We start from the raw sequence: 15,925 nt of genomic DNA, 5'->3' as shown, positions 1-15,925 counted from the left end.
AGCGCCACAATCAGGCAGAAAATGTCGGTTTCTACCAGTGACAAAACCATTCTTAGCAGTCCTGGCAACATTTGTAACGCATAATGAAATGGGATCTAGGCCAAACGAATCTGAAATGTTTAATGGAAACTACTGATTAATATAACATTAATTTGTTTTAATGTTTGTGCTTCCGTAACAGCAACTCTTTCGCCGTTGTTGCGGCTCATAGCAAACACTATACACTATCTAATCAAAAGTATCCGAACACCCCCAAAAACATACGTTTTTCTTATTAGGTGCATTGTGGTGCCACCTACTGCCAGGTACTCCATATCAACAACCTCAGTAATCATTAGACATTGTGAGAGAGCAGAATGGGGCGCACCCCTTGGGTGTCACTTGTGTCTTTTGTCTGTACGCAAGATTTCCACATTCCTAAACATCCCTAGGTCCACTATTTCCGATGTGATAGTGAAGTGAAAACGTGAAGGGGCACGTACAGCACAAAAGCGTACAGGCCGACAGTTGAAAAGATTCCTAATGTGTAATAGGCAGACATCTACCCAGACCATCACGCAGGAATTCCAAACTGCATCAGTATCCACTGTAAGTACTATGACGGTTAGGCGGGAGGTGAGAAAACTTGGATTTCATGGTCGAGCGGCTCCTCATAAGCCACACATCACACTGGTAAATGCCAAACGACGCCTCGCTTGGTGCAAAGAACATAAACATTGGACGACTAAACAGTGGAAAAACGTTGTGTGGAGTGACGAATCACGGTACACAATGTGGCGATCCGATAGCAGGATGTGGGTATGGCGAATGCCCGGTGAACGTCATCTGCCTGCGTGTGTAGTGCCAACAGTAAAATTGGGAGGCGGTGGTGTTATGGTGTGGTCGTATTTTTAATGGAGGGGGCTTGTACCCCTTGTTGTTTTACGTGGCACTATCACAGCACACACCTACATTGATGTTACAAGCACCTTCTTGCTTCCCACTGATGATGAGCAATTCGGGGATGGTGACTGCATCTTTCAACACGATCGAGCACCTGTTCGCAATGAAAGGCCTGTGGCGGAATGGTTACACAACAATAACATCCCTGTAATGGACTGGCCTGCACAGATTCCTGACCTGAATCCTATAGAACACCTTTGGGATGTTCTGGAAAGCTGACTTCGTGCCAGGCCTCACTGACCGACATCGATACCTCTCCTCTGCGCAGCACTCCGTGGAGAATGGGCTGCTATTCCCGAAGAAACTTTCCTGCACACAATTGAACGTATGCCTGCGAGAGTGGAAGCTGTCATCGAGGCTAAGGGTGGGCCAACACCATACTGAATTCCAGCATCACCGATGGAGGCTGCCACGAACTTGTAAGTCATTGTCAGCCAGGAGTCCAGATACTTTTCATCACATAGTGTACCTGAAGATGTGACAGAAATGTCATTAAGTAACTGACGTCCAATCAGATTCCAGGAAAATTAATTCGTGACAGGAGGTAGTTATTATGCCTTAAAGAATTCACTTGGCAAAAGTGTCTTTCCGAAAAAAAAATCAGTGGAGAAAAGACTTCATGACGAGCATTCATACAGTTTTTGAGAACGTTTAAAAGTTATTCGTGTGTGTTTCTTCGTGACTGACAATATTATAAGATTGTATTCTGAAAGAAAATCATCGCAAGCTCCACACATATAAAATAATCTGTTGTGAATTGCTTGGAGTAGCGATTACATGATCTGAAATTTACGTAATAACTGTGTCCCATAAGTCGTGTTTGTTTTCCTTATGGTCTTATGCCTCGGGAATTCTGGTTCTCTACTACCTCAAATCAAGATGAGTATAGTTGAAAGCCATAATGTGCAACATTCTTTAGTGACAAAGGTTCCACAGTCAGCCACCACACTTCTCAACACGATGTGCACAGTTAGTAATTCTCTGAGCAGCCTTTGGTAATTACGTGTCTCTGATTGAATAGACAAAGCGTCGGGTGCTATAGATGAAAAGTTGAGCATCTTCAAGTTTTTTTGTCCTGAAGTTGTAGCAGAATACAACAAAATAATGCGTGGTGTCGATAAGTTTGATCAATTACGAGAAAGGTATGCTATTGGTAGACGTTCTGTAAAATGGTGGCACAGAATATTTTATTTCCTGGTGGAAGTTGCTGCAGTGAACAGTTTTATCCTGTGGAAAATAAGTAAAAGAGAAAGTGGACAGCATGATAAGCTCACATACAGGATCCATCTAGCCAGACAATTGATCGCTGGCTTCTCATCCCAAAAAAGGCATGGACAAAAACCTTTCTGGCAAAAAGGGGTAAAGTACTTGAAGATTTTCGTCATTTGGCTGTAGGGGAGCATCAACCCATTTTAGGAGAAACCTACTGGACGTGCCGTCATTGTAGTACCAAAGCTGCGGAAAAGAGCACTCGCTGTGTTTGTACATATTGTCAAATACCACTTTGCATAGACGCATGCCTCAGAGAATTTCATGGCAAGTAATTGTGAACAATCATTTAACAAGAGAAGTAAATTTATCAGATAAATATGACATATACTGAACAAGTTGTTTTTGTCATTTAACTCCAAAGACGGGCAGTGGGAAGAATACTTCCCACCTTGTTGTGTGACCTCACTTTCACAGTTGGAGCAAATCTGATATTCTGTATGATAAATATACCTATCTGTTAACTACTATCTGCTCTCCATTCATTAAAAAAACTGCTCAATAATTTTGCCCACGAAATGGTAAAAGGACACCACCGAGGACCTCACTTTGATAGTGATGAAGCAGTACCAGCAGAGGTGGGGTTATGGCTCCACCAACGAAGTCAAACATCCTATACTGACGGTATCAACAAACTAGTCTCTCGTCGTATCATGGTAACGTTGGGAAAGAAATTCGCAGTTCTGAAGAATGAAGATGCAGAACGTATGTTTCATTTAAAAAACCTTAAGAATTTTCACATGAAGAACTCGGTGGTATTACTTTTCAGCACGCCCTCGTAGTCCGCAGAACAGTCCTCTCCAAGCACAACATCAGCACAACATACAGATACTACCACCTTGGACCAAGTGGAAGCCTGAAACAGGGTTGCAAGGGTACATTTTATGAATAAGCTCTTGAGTTGTGTCAACCAAACGTTTATTAGCAGCAGGCGCCATACACGTTCATGTTAACAGAGGTCCACCACTGCACTGACACAAGATTGTACCAGCAGTCATACAAAGTGCCCACACATGCAGCCAGTGCGAGCTAGGCGCTGGCCCTGGTGAAGTAGGGCAGCGTGTCGAGGGGAGCGGCGTAGCCGTGTAGCCAGGTGGGTCCCTGTATGACGGGGTGCTCGGGGTCCACCTCGTCGCGCCACATGCCCTCTGGCAGGTAGATGTCGCGGCTGACCGCCTTGTGCGACACCACCGGCGCCACCAGCACGTCGTCGCCCAGCATGTACTCTGTACACAGGGAAAACACACACCGTCACCACACAGGCCATCCCGGTTATCTCGTGTAAACATCCCATATAGAATCTGTTGTTGCGCAGCCCTTTACTCTCCTCAAGAATCTCATCTCTGCTGCGTGTATTTTCGCTGTCTTGTTTCTCTTTATTTATTCAAAACTAGCTTCCATACAACAGTAATAGTAATGGGTGTTGATTAATAGTCACTAACAGTCAAACACAAGGTAATTTTATTCAATGCATTACCAGTGTTGTGCATGTGTCTGTCTTTAGGTTCCTTCGAATGCATGTTTGTATGATCAGTGTCGGAGATCATTGTTTAATTAAAAACAATGTGATGATGTCTAAGCAGACCCCCAAATGAAACAATTGCCAGCCGCTAAGCGATGAGTGTTCCGCAATGTTATATTACTTACATACAGTTGCGTCTTTATTACATTCATCACACTGTTTATAAAAATATCATGACTTTTTATACATAAACTGTATACCCACCATGCTAACTGTTGGTACTTCCATATTCTGCCTTTGATACAGTGGATGTTAATGACTTCAGAAGCACATGCTCTCAAATCATTTAATGTGTTTACATAGGAAAAATGTGGTTATGGCCAAAGAGCTTAGATCTAAAAAGTTCATTGATGTTACATATACAGAAACATAACAAGTATTACACATTTGGTAAATGAAGTTGATATATGATTATTGAAGGACACAGTCATTTGTAATATATGGGCAAATTTTTAAAAAATGGTCTTCCGACTGACTTGGTACATCGGGCATACAACAAGAATCAGTAATTACACAGGAACTGGGAGTCGCAAGCCCCACGAGAGGACGCTACTGTCACGTGTGGGCTGGGATCGCGGGAGACTAATTTGCTGGTTCATTCTCCCTGATAGCCTTGATGGTCGGTCGTATCTCGTATTCCTGCGAGAGGTTCTTTCAGAAATGCTGAGTAATATTCCCACGCCTGTCCGTCGACGCATTCGATTTCAGCACGAGGGAGCCCCGCGCATTTCAGCTGCTAAGCGAGGGCACGTCTGCAAGCAACCTTTGCCAGCCACTGCATTGGTCGCGGTGGGCCAGCCGCCTGGCCATCACGATCACCCGATCTGTCCTCAATCAGTTTTTGCCTGTGGGAGTATCTGAAGGGCCTTGTGTATGAAACACCTGTTACATCGCCGCATCAACTAGTGGGCAGGATTGTTGCGGCAAGTAACTTTGAGAGATTGCGCCGTCCAATGCAGCTTCGGTGTTAGTTGTGAGGGGGCAATGAATTACAGTCTCTTTTTTAAAAATTTCATTAAGGTTGAGTGGAAATGAATTCTTTGTCAGGTCTGCTTGTTCATTGAGATGTGGTGAACTGGAGATAAATATGTGAGTGCCGAGCACTTTAACACGATGTAAGTAGGCTGTTTAGGTTTTTCTATTGGTAACGCCACCTCTGTATGAAAATCACTGGCTGTGCTGTGTGCAGTCTGTGGCTGCTTTGCATTGTTGTAATACCCGCCATTGTAGTGTTAGGCAGCTGGCTGTGAACAGCGCGTAGCGTTGGGCAGTTGGAGGTGAGCCGCCAGCAGTGGTGGATGTGGGGAGAGAGATGGCGGAGTTTTGTAATTTGTCATGAACTGCTATATATATGATGATATCAAGGTAAATACATTCTTTGTTCTCTATTAATATCTTTCATTTGCTAACTATCCCTATCAGTAGTTAGTGCCTTCCATAGTTTGAATCTTTTATTTAGCTGGCAGTAGTGGCGCTTGCTGTATTGCAGTAGTGGGAGTAACCAAGATTTTTGTGAGGTAAGTGATTTGTGAAAAGTACAGGTTAATGTTAGTCAGGGCCATTCTCTTATTGAGATTATTGAAAGTCAGATTGTGTTGCGCTAACAAAATATTGTGTGTCAGTATAAGGACAGTCTTGTATAATTTTTCAAAGGGGACGTTTCAACGATTAATTTTTTTCCTTTGCTAGTTGTGTTTACTATCTGCAGACTGTCTTTAATGGTTGCGGCTAAGTGGCCATGTTCTCTCAGATTTTTTCCAAAAGTGGATTTATCAAAGTTATTTACCCAGAAGGCATCAATGTGTTCTGTGCATCTTATAGTGAAAATTCTGTGTAGTCTATGTAGAACAGTGGGCTATTGTCACATGAAAGTTTGTAAATACCTGATTTGTTGCCACTTTGGCTATTTTGTCCATAATCATGTAACAATTTCATTTTCATAATCTGTAATATCTGCTGTATTTCTGTATGTGTAACAGCTCTGAACCTTTTAGATCTAAGCGCTTTAATCATAACCTTCCTTTCCCTATGTAAAGACGTTGGATGTTGTGAGTGCATGAAGTCATTGATATCTCTGTATCACAAGCACAACATGCAAGTAGCAATAATTACCATGGTGAAAAATATACAGTTAATGTGTAAAAATCGAGATTTTTCTAAAAAGTATGATGAATGTAATGTGGAAGAGCATGGATGCTCCAGATGTGTGTATGTACAACAATACTTTGCAACAATTGTCATTTAGCACCTTCCATTTGTTTCAGTTAGATCTATTTAGTCAGCATCACATTTTTATTTAAATAGTGATCACCAACAGCGAGCAAGGAAACTTGTAATTGAAAGTAAACAATTTAAAGATGAGCACAAGCGCAAAACTGATCGTTCATTAAATAAAAGAACGTTTTATTTTAACTTTAAGCTATTGATATTCTACCCCCTATAAAGGAACACATGGAGTTCAACTGCATACATAACCAAAAAAATTCTTTCAAGTAATTGTATCGCCACAGTATTATAAAATTTAATTTTTGTATTTTTGCGGATTTTTTATGCACTGTAAGTGGTTTGTTTATTGTTCCACAAATGAGTTTAAAGATGTGCAGCTTTTCGTCTATGTCTTTATTATAATAAGATATTTAAAATATGACCATGTATAATTACTTTTCTGTTAATTACGATTTTAAATTGTACTGAGTATTTAGCTTGACATGTCGTAACTCTCTTCTAATGAAATAAATTTTTAAGATTATATTCCTTATAATTTCAGTTCCGTCTATTTGCTACTAACTGGATGTCGTCCTCACATCCTTATATCACCTACGAATAGTAATTCAGTTCAATTACATCATAAATTTAATTTAATGCGTGCTTAATTATACGATTTACAAATTTTTAAGGACATAGTCAATATAAATATCAATTCGACTATCTCCAAATAGCTGCTTAAACATGGTGTAAAGGCTTTAAAGCAAAGCCTATCTCCACAGAAATTGGCCTGAAAGACGAATATCGCAGGCAGTCACAAAATGTGACGTCAGCGTTAGAACCGTGTCATTTCGCAACAATGTGAGTGATGGTCTCTGAAGTTGTACTGTATCATGGGAATTGCTGAAGCTTTGAAATTCTCCCAAAATGTCTCCACAAAGAAAGTCGTCGGTAGTTGTGTGGCGTTTCTGAGAAAATTTAACGTATGATCTCTGTTCATAATGAATCATCCTCGTCTTTTCAAATTTTAGGTTGTCTCAGTAACGGGTTGGTTCTTGCAAGGAGCTTAGGTTGATGCCCAGTGGTAAGACAAATTGTGACTAAGATAATCGAAACTGGAATATACTCTGAAAATGACAGAATAGGGAAAGTGTGCTTAATAACTGCATACATAGGAATGTGATAGGAAGCCCCCGGTCATACCTGAATCGATGGTGAGAGCGGTGGCGTCCGTTGGGTCGACCCACCAGACCGGCCTGTTGACGGGGGTGCCGTCCTCGGCAGCCTTCTTCATCAGCTCGACGATCAGCGGTCCGTACTGGGCGTGCAGCTGCGTCAGGTTGCGGCAGATGTCCATGGTCTGCAACGCGGCCAGCAGTTACAGCGTTACAGCTCAAGTGATACTCTTTACAGTGTTCAGGGATGAGTGAACAGCTCTCTCAGGATAACGATGCGGTATACAGGGTGTTACAAAAAGGTACGGCCAAACGTTCAGGAAACATTCCTGACACACTAATAAAGAAAAGATGTTATGTGGACATGTGTCCGGAAACGCTTAATATCCATGTTAGAGCTCATTTTATTTTCGTCAGTATGTACTATTCTTCCTCGATTCACCGCTAGTTGGACCAAATGAAGGAAGGTAATGTTGACTTCGGTGCTTGTGTTGACATGCGACTCATTGCTCTACAGTACTAGCATCAAGCACATCAGTACGTAGCATCAACAGGTTAGTGTTCATCACGAACGGGGTTTTGCAATCAGTGCAATGTTTACAAATGCGGAGTTGGCAGATGCCCATTTGATGTATGGGTTAGCATGGGGCAATAGCCGTGGCGCGGTACGTTTGTATCGAGACAGATTTCCAGAACGAAGGTGTCCCGACAGGAAGACGTTCGAAGCAATTGATCGGCGTCTTAGGGAGCACGGAACATTCCAGCCTATGACTCGCGACTTCGGAAGACCTAGAACGACGAGGACACCTGCAATGGATGAGGCAATTCTTTGTGGAGTTGACGATAAGCCTAATGTCAGCGTCAGAGAAGTTGCTGCTGTACAAGGTAACGTTGACCACGTCACTGTATGGAGAGTGCCACGGGAGAACCAGTTGTTTCCGTACCATGTACAGCGTGTGCAGGCACTATCAGCAGCTGATTGGCCTCCACGGGTACACTTCTGCGAATGGTTCATCCAACAATGTGTCAATGCTCATTTCAGTGCAAATGTTCTCTTTACGGATGAGGCTTCATTCCAACGTGATGAAATTGTAAATTTTCACAATCAACATGTGTGAGCTGACGAGAATCCGCATGCAATTGTGCAATCACGTCATCAACACAGATTTTCGGTGAACGTTTGGGCAGGCATTGTTGGTGATGTGTTGATTGGGCCCCATGTTCTTCCACCTACGCTCAATGGAGCACGTTATCATGATTTCATACGGGATACTCTACCTGTGCTGCTAGAACATGTGCCTTTACAAGTACGACACAACATGTGGTTCATGCACGATGGAGCTCCTGCACATTTCAGTCGAAGTGTTCGTACGCTTCTCAACAACAGATTCGGTGACCGATGGATTGGTAGAGGAGGACCAATTACATGGCCTCCACACTCTCCTGACCTCAACCCTCTTGATTTTCATTTATGGGGGCATTGGAAAGCTCTTGTCTACGCAACTCCGAAACTAAATGTAGAGACTCTTCGTGCTCGTATTGTGGACGGCTGTGATACAATACGCCATTCTCCAGGGCTGCATCAGCGCATCAGGGATTCCATGAGACGGAGCGTGGATGCACGTATCCTCGCTAACGGAGGACATTTTGAACATTTCCTGTAACAAAGTGTTTGAAGTCACGCTGGTACGTTCTGTTGCTGTGTGTTTCCATTCCATGATTAATGTGATTTGAAGAGAAGTAATAAAATGAGCTCTCACATGGAAAGTAAGCGTTTCCGGACACATGTCCACATAACATATTTTGTTTCTTTGTGTGTGGGGAATGTTTCCTGAAAGTTTGGGCGTACCTTTTTGTAACACCCTGTATATTAGGGAAAAAGCAGAAAGTGTTGGTATGACACTACTTAACTTGAATCATATCGGAATGTGGGCTCTCCAAATTGTAGCTTAGATCTGTTGTAACACGAAACCTCTGTCTCGATGCGTATCTCAGCATAGGTTGATTATCGTTTCTGTGATTCTCTCGCACTGACTTTTGGCCAACGAATTTTCATCACAGGAGGAAGGAAAACAAAATTTGTCGAATGTTGATCGAAACAAAATAAAATATCACGTTCTGAGCGAAACTGCGTTCCCTGCTCATAATTTATTGTTGAGCCTGTTTGTTGTCATTTCGCAACAGGTGAGACGTAAACACGTTATATTAGTTAGAGTGGTTCAAAAGAAAACGCCTTCAATTAGGATTTCGATACGGTTAAGCCCAATGGATGAACTGGTTGATGGCAGAATTCTCAGCCCTGAATTGGGTTCAGAGTATAACTACTAATAATTAACGCTCATTTTGTGCACACGATTGTAGTGTTGGATACATTATAATAACGTATCCTTAACTTGGAGTTATTTGATGAACTGTTGATGCATTAGCTTCGGGGGAAGAAAAGTAAATATTGATGCATCTTGCAGGAATCAATGAATAAACAGGCTAATGAAAAAACAAAAACGACGATTGCTAATAATATCACTACTGTTGCCAAGTTGCAGACTCTAACAACTACGACAGTGACAACATCACAACAGAGACTATGTGCTGTCACAGATACATATTTCACAGGTGATCTCTCGCTACAAGCACTCAGCACGCTATTTACTCATTCACGGGATAATAAATTACTCTCACCGCTATTTCGTTGGTCCCTTCCCTATTGGGAGTAGAGGCACAAAACTCTTTTTCTCTGAGAAGATCTGCATATGAAGGGCTTATTTCAATAGTGGTACAAGTCCATTTTTGTTCCTATTGAGATACAGTGTCCTAAAGTTAAATGAGCTCTGAAAAATCTGCACTTGAGATACCAGAAATATTCAAGCATATGGCTTCTTGCTAGAGATGAACCTCTCTTTCTGTTTGTTTCGGCTCATTAATTTCAGAAGCACTGTAGACAGAAAAGTGGAGGTAATGGACTTGTACCACTATTGAAATAAGCCCTTCATATATGTTTAATACAACCGTCATAACTGGGGAAAAACAAGGAAGTAAAAAAGTACGAATACCAACTCATCTCTTTTCTTTGTTACGCCATTAGTAGCTATGCAGCTAGAAAACACAAGTAAATAGAAAATTTAAAGTTGTCATTGCCTGTCGACTGGACTCATAATAAACCAAGAATTATTTGTTTCTGAAACTCATCATTTGTGAAACATTTCGTGTGATCCTGATCAATCGAATCTCCTGGGTATTTTCTCCACTCTATCGAAAACATGCCTTATTTCTATCTATCTAACCGTAGTTATAAATAGATTTAGATTTCTTTTCGAAATACGTTTTTCTTTTCTTAATGTGAAATTTTGTGTGTGTCACGTACGATATCAATGCTGTGATGCGACATTTACCTTACACGTGGCTCGTATAAATAAAGAGTGACACATGTCACCAAATAAGCTCTCAACGCACCTCGTTGTCGAAGTCCCAGGGCTTGACGTGGAACCTGATAGCCGGCATGAAGGTGGTGGCCTGCAGCCAGCGGATGTACAGGTCGTAGGTGGGGTAGCCGCCGTGGTTCTCGGCGCCGCCCACCTGCTCCGGCATCACGAAGGGGTAGCCGACCATGCTGAGCTGCAGCAGCTTGGGCACCAGCGTCTTGAGGCCGTTCTGTCCGCTCCACGCGGTGTCGATGACGTCCATGAGGAAGAAGTTCGGCAGCTGCTGGCTCTCGACGCCGGAGCGCAGCGTCACCATGGGCCCGAACTGGGCGCCCGCCCTCGAGTACTCGTCCGAGATGGCCACCGGGTTCTTCTCCGCCGGCGTGATCTCCGCCGGCTGCGGCAGGTAGCTGGACTCGCCGTAGTCGAACCTGAACGTGTCTATCCCTGTCTCATTGCGAAGTGCCTGGAAAGAGATTGAGAATGCAGTGGCGTACCGTGAGAGATGATGTTCTCTGCAGAGTATACAAGCCGACGTCAGAACAGGGGACGGAAATAGAGAAAGTATGGGAGGATACCGGACGGTTGATAAATTATGTAAAGAAATATGATGATGTAATCATCATGGGATATTGGAATGCGGTAGTAGTGGAAGAAATAAAAGAAAGAGTTCCTGCAGAATATAGGATTGGAAATTGAAATAGGATGGCAGAAAAGCAAACTAAGTTCTGCAATAAAGGTTAATTTTGTAATTACGAATAAACTGTTCAAAATTGGGAAGTGGGGGAGCTATAAGTTGCAATGGCGGGAGACGCGCCGATATTTGGGATGGACATCGTAGTCACAGAAAGAGTCCGAAATCAGTTGTTGGATTGTGAGGCGTAGCCACAAGCAGGTACAGTCTCGGGCTACAAACTTGTACTGATGGAGAGCAGGCTAAAGCTTAAAAGATTCTCCAGAAAAATCAATGAGAAATAAAGTTGGGCACTGAAGAATGATGAGAATCGTCCTATGCTCTCTAAGGCTGCAGTTACTGCAATACTGAACACAACAGCGAGCAGTTCGCTTGAAGAGGTATGAAAATCTCTAAAAAGGGCACACAAATCGAATACGCTATCGTATGTACTGGTATGGTAACTGCGAAGGAACTGTGGGTAACACACGAAAAATTTCAGTTCATCGGCGGAAGAAGGAAGTTGAAAAATGCTCAGTTTGAGACAGAAATATCGCAATTAAGAAAGAAAAATCTAGGAAGTGTAGTGAAGCCAAGGCGACATGGTTTGTGGGAAAACGTGAAGAAATCGAAAAAGGAATGGTCACCAGAACGAGTGATATAGAAAAATGAAAAATTTTTTTTTCAATGAAAATCAAAGGCGTCAACTTTCAGACTGAAAACGGAATCCTACTGTTAAACGAAGAGGTAACAACGGATATGTGGAAAGTGTATGTTGAAGGTAGGAGTAAATGACTGATGACGCGACAGAAGAAAGAACGAGAGTCGACATAGAAGGCTCACACATTCCGCTATGGTGATCAAGAAAGGCCGAAGGCATAGACAATATTCCTTAGGAATTTCTAAAATCGAGAACGATCCCACAAACGTCTTGGAATCTCATGCAACCCAATTCCTGAGAAGAACAATACACAGAAGAAAGCTAAAGGAATCTGAGGACCGTTTAGATAACGATCAGTTTGTCTTTCTGAAATGGGACACGTGGGAGTAACTTCATACGTTGCACTGGGTAGTGGATTAAGGCTTACGAAAACTGAAGAAGCTTTCGTAAGATTTTTGGAACTAGAAAAATGCATCCACAGTATAATATTGTACATGGTTGTCGAAATACTGAAAACAGTAAAAGTAAGCTGTTGGAAAGAGGACTGTCATTAAGTATGTAACAAAACCAGGAGGGAACGATACGAAAGGGAGTTCTGAACGAAGTGCTCGAATTATAAAGCGTTTAAGAGAGGAATGCGACCCTCCGCCCGTATCGTTCAATCAATACATCGAGGAAATAATGACGGAAATGAAACAAAGCTTCAAGAGTGAGATTAGAATTTAGGGTGAAAAGATATCAGTGAAAAGATTCACTGATGACACTGTTATCCTCTGTGAATGTTGCGAAGAATTACGCAACATGTTGACTAGAATTTACATTCTAATGAGTACACGCTATGGAATGAGTGTAAATAGATGAAAGACAGAGCAATGGCGGAATTGAGATTAACGGAAACCTTAGCATAGAAATTGGTGACCACGAAGTAGAAAAGTTAAATAATTCTGCAACCATGGAGACAAAGTAAAATATGACAGAAGAAGTAAGGAAGTCGTAAAAAGCAAATTAGCACGAGCAAAGAGGTCATTCTTTGTTAAAAGAAGTTTATTAGTATCAAAGGTAAGCCTCAACTTGAGGAACAGATATGGAGAATGTACGCACGAAGCACAGCACAGTCTGATAGTGAATTGTGGACTGTACAAAGATAGGAGAAAAAGAGAATCGATGAGTGAGATGTTTTGCAGTAGGAAGGTGCTCAAAATTAGGCGGACTTTAAGATAATGTATCAAGAGGTTCTCCGCGGAATCAGCGAAGAAAGGTAAATACTAATACGAAAAAGTGAAAGGATGATAGGACTTGTGTTATGATATCAGGGAATAATTTTCATTGCCCCAGGGGCGGGTGGGGGGGCTGTAGGGCAAACACTGTAGGGGAAGGCAGAGATTGGAATACATCCAACATATAATTGAGAACGTAGGTTACAGACTTTTACTCTGTGATCAAAAAAGTTGCCAGAGGTGAAGAACTGGCGGAGGGGCCGCATTAAACCAGTCATACGATTGATGACTTAAAAATAATACTGAAATTTCTACTAACGGACTACGCAAGGGAGTCATATTGTTATGACTAGATGCTTGTACAAACGAGAAGAATCTAAAACAACGTGCCACAGATTTCGTTAAATGGATGATTTAGTTTATTCGCAACTCGCTTCAGGTTTTAGACCACCAATGCACGGCAGCACATTTTTCCCTAACACATATTTATTTCTGTCAATCATCTTCATTTTTTTTATCAGAATGCATTCAAACAGTCTCATTTCTCATTTCTGTGAGATACAGCAGGTACCTCATTCTCTTTGAAAAAGACACCGAAGTCTTACTGGCAATGTCAACCGATAGTAGGTATTTGAAAAGACGAAAAGTACAATCATAAGTTAAGCTAAAAAATATAATTTCAGAGAAACAGCAGAATTGGATTTAAAAGGAAAATTAAATTTGATGCTTCCAGATAATTTATTCTGCACCAAGTGCTGCATATAATTAAATTTATAGTCGGATGAATGTATTCGGATTGATTTTACGTCTAATGAACTGATGAAAAATGTATGTAAGAAAGTGAATGAAAAGCCTACCAACATACTCTTGACTGACAAATGTCCCAAGTGTTCTGCTTTTATATTATGCTCTTGAATGAAGTTACGAAAATTACTGCATGCCTGCGGCGTACATTAAATGCAAGATATTCTAATTACTCATCATACGATATATCCATATCGGCTACCTAGTCATTTCGTATATTCGTAGTAGATGTTCGTTTGCAGGACATAATTTCTCTAAGCGTTTTACAGAATGTACTTCTAATTCCTTCTGAAAAGTCAAAGATGAATATTATTTTTCTCTTATATGGGTTACAGGAACCGCAAGAAGCTCTGCAAGCGATTGATTGTATTTAAGTAGAGGCATACTTTGTTGCTGATTCCTCTCACCTAGATACTAGATTCGCTAGCGAAGCTACTCACCGAAAGTTTGTCCGTCCACCAAGCTGCTGCATCTGGGTTGGTGAAGTCGACGACGCCGCCATATCCCCTCCACCAGCGGGTGGTCGTGCTGCCATTACTGTTCTGCACGAGGTACCCGTTGGCCAGCGCCTCAGAGAAATAAGGCTCGCAATTTTCGTTTACAAATGGGTGCATCCACAACGCGACGGAGAACCCTAGCGCGTGGAGGTCATCCGTGAGCGCACGCATGTCGGGGAACTTGGTCGTGTCGACGGTCATACTGCCGTAGCAGGTTTCCCATTTGTCAGATATTTCGATAACGCTGTAGTCGAATCCGTGCTCAATTATATTGGCGACCCTCTCCCTCACGTTGTCTTCTGGAGGCGCCACTGTCCAGATGGGATATGTTGCCATGCGTTCGTCTGGGATCACGTCGGGCTTGCCTATGTACGTCTGGACGACATGCTCGTGCGCCTGTCTCGGGTCCTCGTACGAACACAGCTCGAACTGCAGCACGTTGTCTGTTCGGTTCTCTGGGTAGGGAGACATATTCTGGGCAACGAAGCAGAGTTTGTTGAGCGTCTCATCGGTGTTCTGGTCGATGAAGAGAGGACTGTTTGCATGAACGCGGACGGCTCTGCCGTCGGAGAAGAGCCAGTAGCGCGAAGCGATGGCGGCGTGGTCTCTCTTGTTGGTGACGTATGCGTAGTGGTCGTACACGTTCTGCTCCGTTGGCCACGTCTGGTAGGTCGATTCGATACCTCCGTAGATGTGACTCGAAAGGTGGCGCTGACACATTCTGATGGGTGCAGTCGGAACGTCAATCGTCAGCCGGCCTTCAAAACAACGGCCCGCCCTGTCTTGGCGCCGCATGACGACCCTGGAGCGTCCAAAGTCGAAGGACTCCTCATCCATACGTCTTTCGTGGCGCGGAGCTGGAGGCAGCTCGTCTCCTGGAACTTCGATGTATCCCAGTTCCACCTCCTGGCCGCCTAAAACACGCAAGTAATTATCTCCTGTCAGTGAAATTTCTATAGTCATAAATATAATATGAACGAGCTATTATGAAACTCTGAAGTGCATTCGAATGTAAATTCATGTTTACCATAAAAAAATGGTTCAAATGGCTCTGAGCACTATGGGACTCAACTACTGTGGTCATTAGTCCCCTAGAACTTAGAACTAATTAAACCTAACTAACCTAAGGACATCACACACATCCATGCCCGAGGCAGGATTCGAACCTGCGACCGTAGCAGCAGCGCGGCTCCGGACTGGTGCGCCTAGAACCGCACGACCACCGCGGCCGGCTGTTTACCATAAAGGATACTGAAAAAGTGGTCAGCGGTATCTAGACACCGGAAACCTGCTACATTCCATAAATTGTTGAACCAATAATATTCTCAATATCAACGTAAATGTCTACGTCACCGTTTTATGCACAAGTAATGACTCTATAATGACCTCGACTGACGTTGTTCTCATGTCTGGTGTAACTTTAGATAATACGGAGGAACTACAAATAATTATGCAGCACGCATGAAGCTTCTTTAGAGTACTGTTCGAGAGGACGACATCCTTGAAACATTTCCTATCATATAACAGGACAGAATATGACA

General features: G+C 42.6%; 1 protein-coding gene across 1 annotated transcript in view; it reads right to left on the bottom strand.

Annotated features, from left to right (window-relative positions):
• Window positions 1–3,124: 3,124 nt before the first annotated feature.
• LOC126198794 (myogenesis-regulating glycosidase-like) overlaps window positions 3,125–15,925 on the bottom strand; it is a 113,938-nt gene continuing 101,137 nt past the window's right edge. The window contains exons 3-6 of the mRNA XM_049935364.1: window positions 14,328–15,298; window positions 10,564–10,998; window positions 7,142–7,298; window positions 3,125–3,437 (exon numbers count right to left, since the gene is read on the bottom strand). Of these exons, the coding sequence (XP_049791321.1) occupies window positions 3,241–3,437; window positions 7,142–7,298; window positions 10,564–10,998; window positions 14,328–15,298 (1,760 nt within the window). The 3' untranslated portion in view covers window positions 3,125–3,240. The remainder of the gene's footprint in view (window positions 3,438–7,141; window positions 7,299–10,563; window positions 10,999–14,327; window positions 15,299–15,925) is intronic.

The sequence above is a fragment of the Schistocerca nitens genome, chromosome 8 (genome assembly GCF_023898315.1).
Source record: "Schistocerca nitens isolate TAMUIC-IGC-003100 chromosome 8, iqSchNite1.1, whole genome shotgun sequence".
Taxonomy (NCBI): domain Eukaryota; kingdom Metazoa; phylum Arthropoda; class Insecta; order Orthoptera; family Acrididae; genus Schistocerca; species Schistocerca nitens.
Note: the sequence above shows the minus strand (reverse complement) of the source record. Positions and strands in the feature narration are given on the sequence as shown.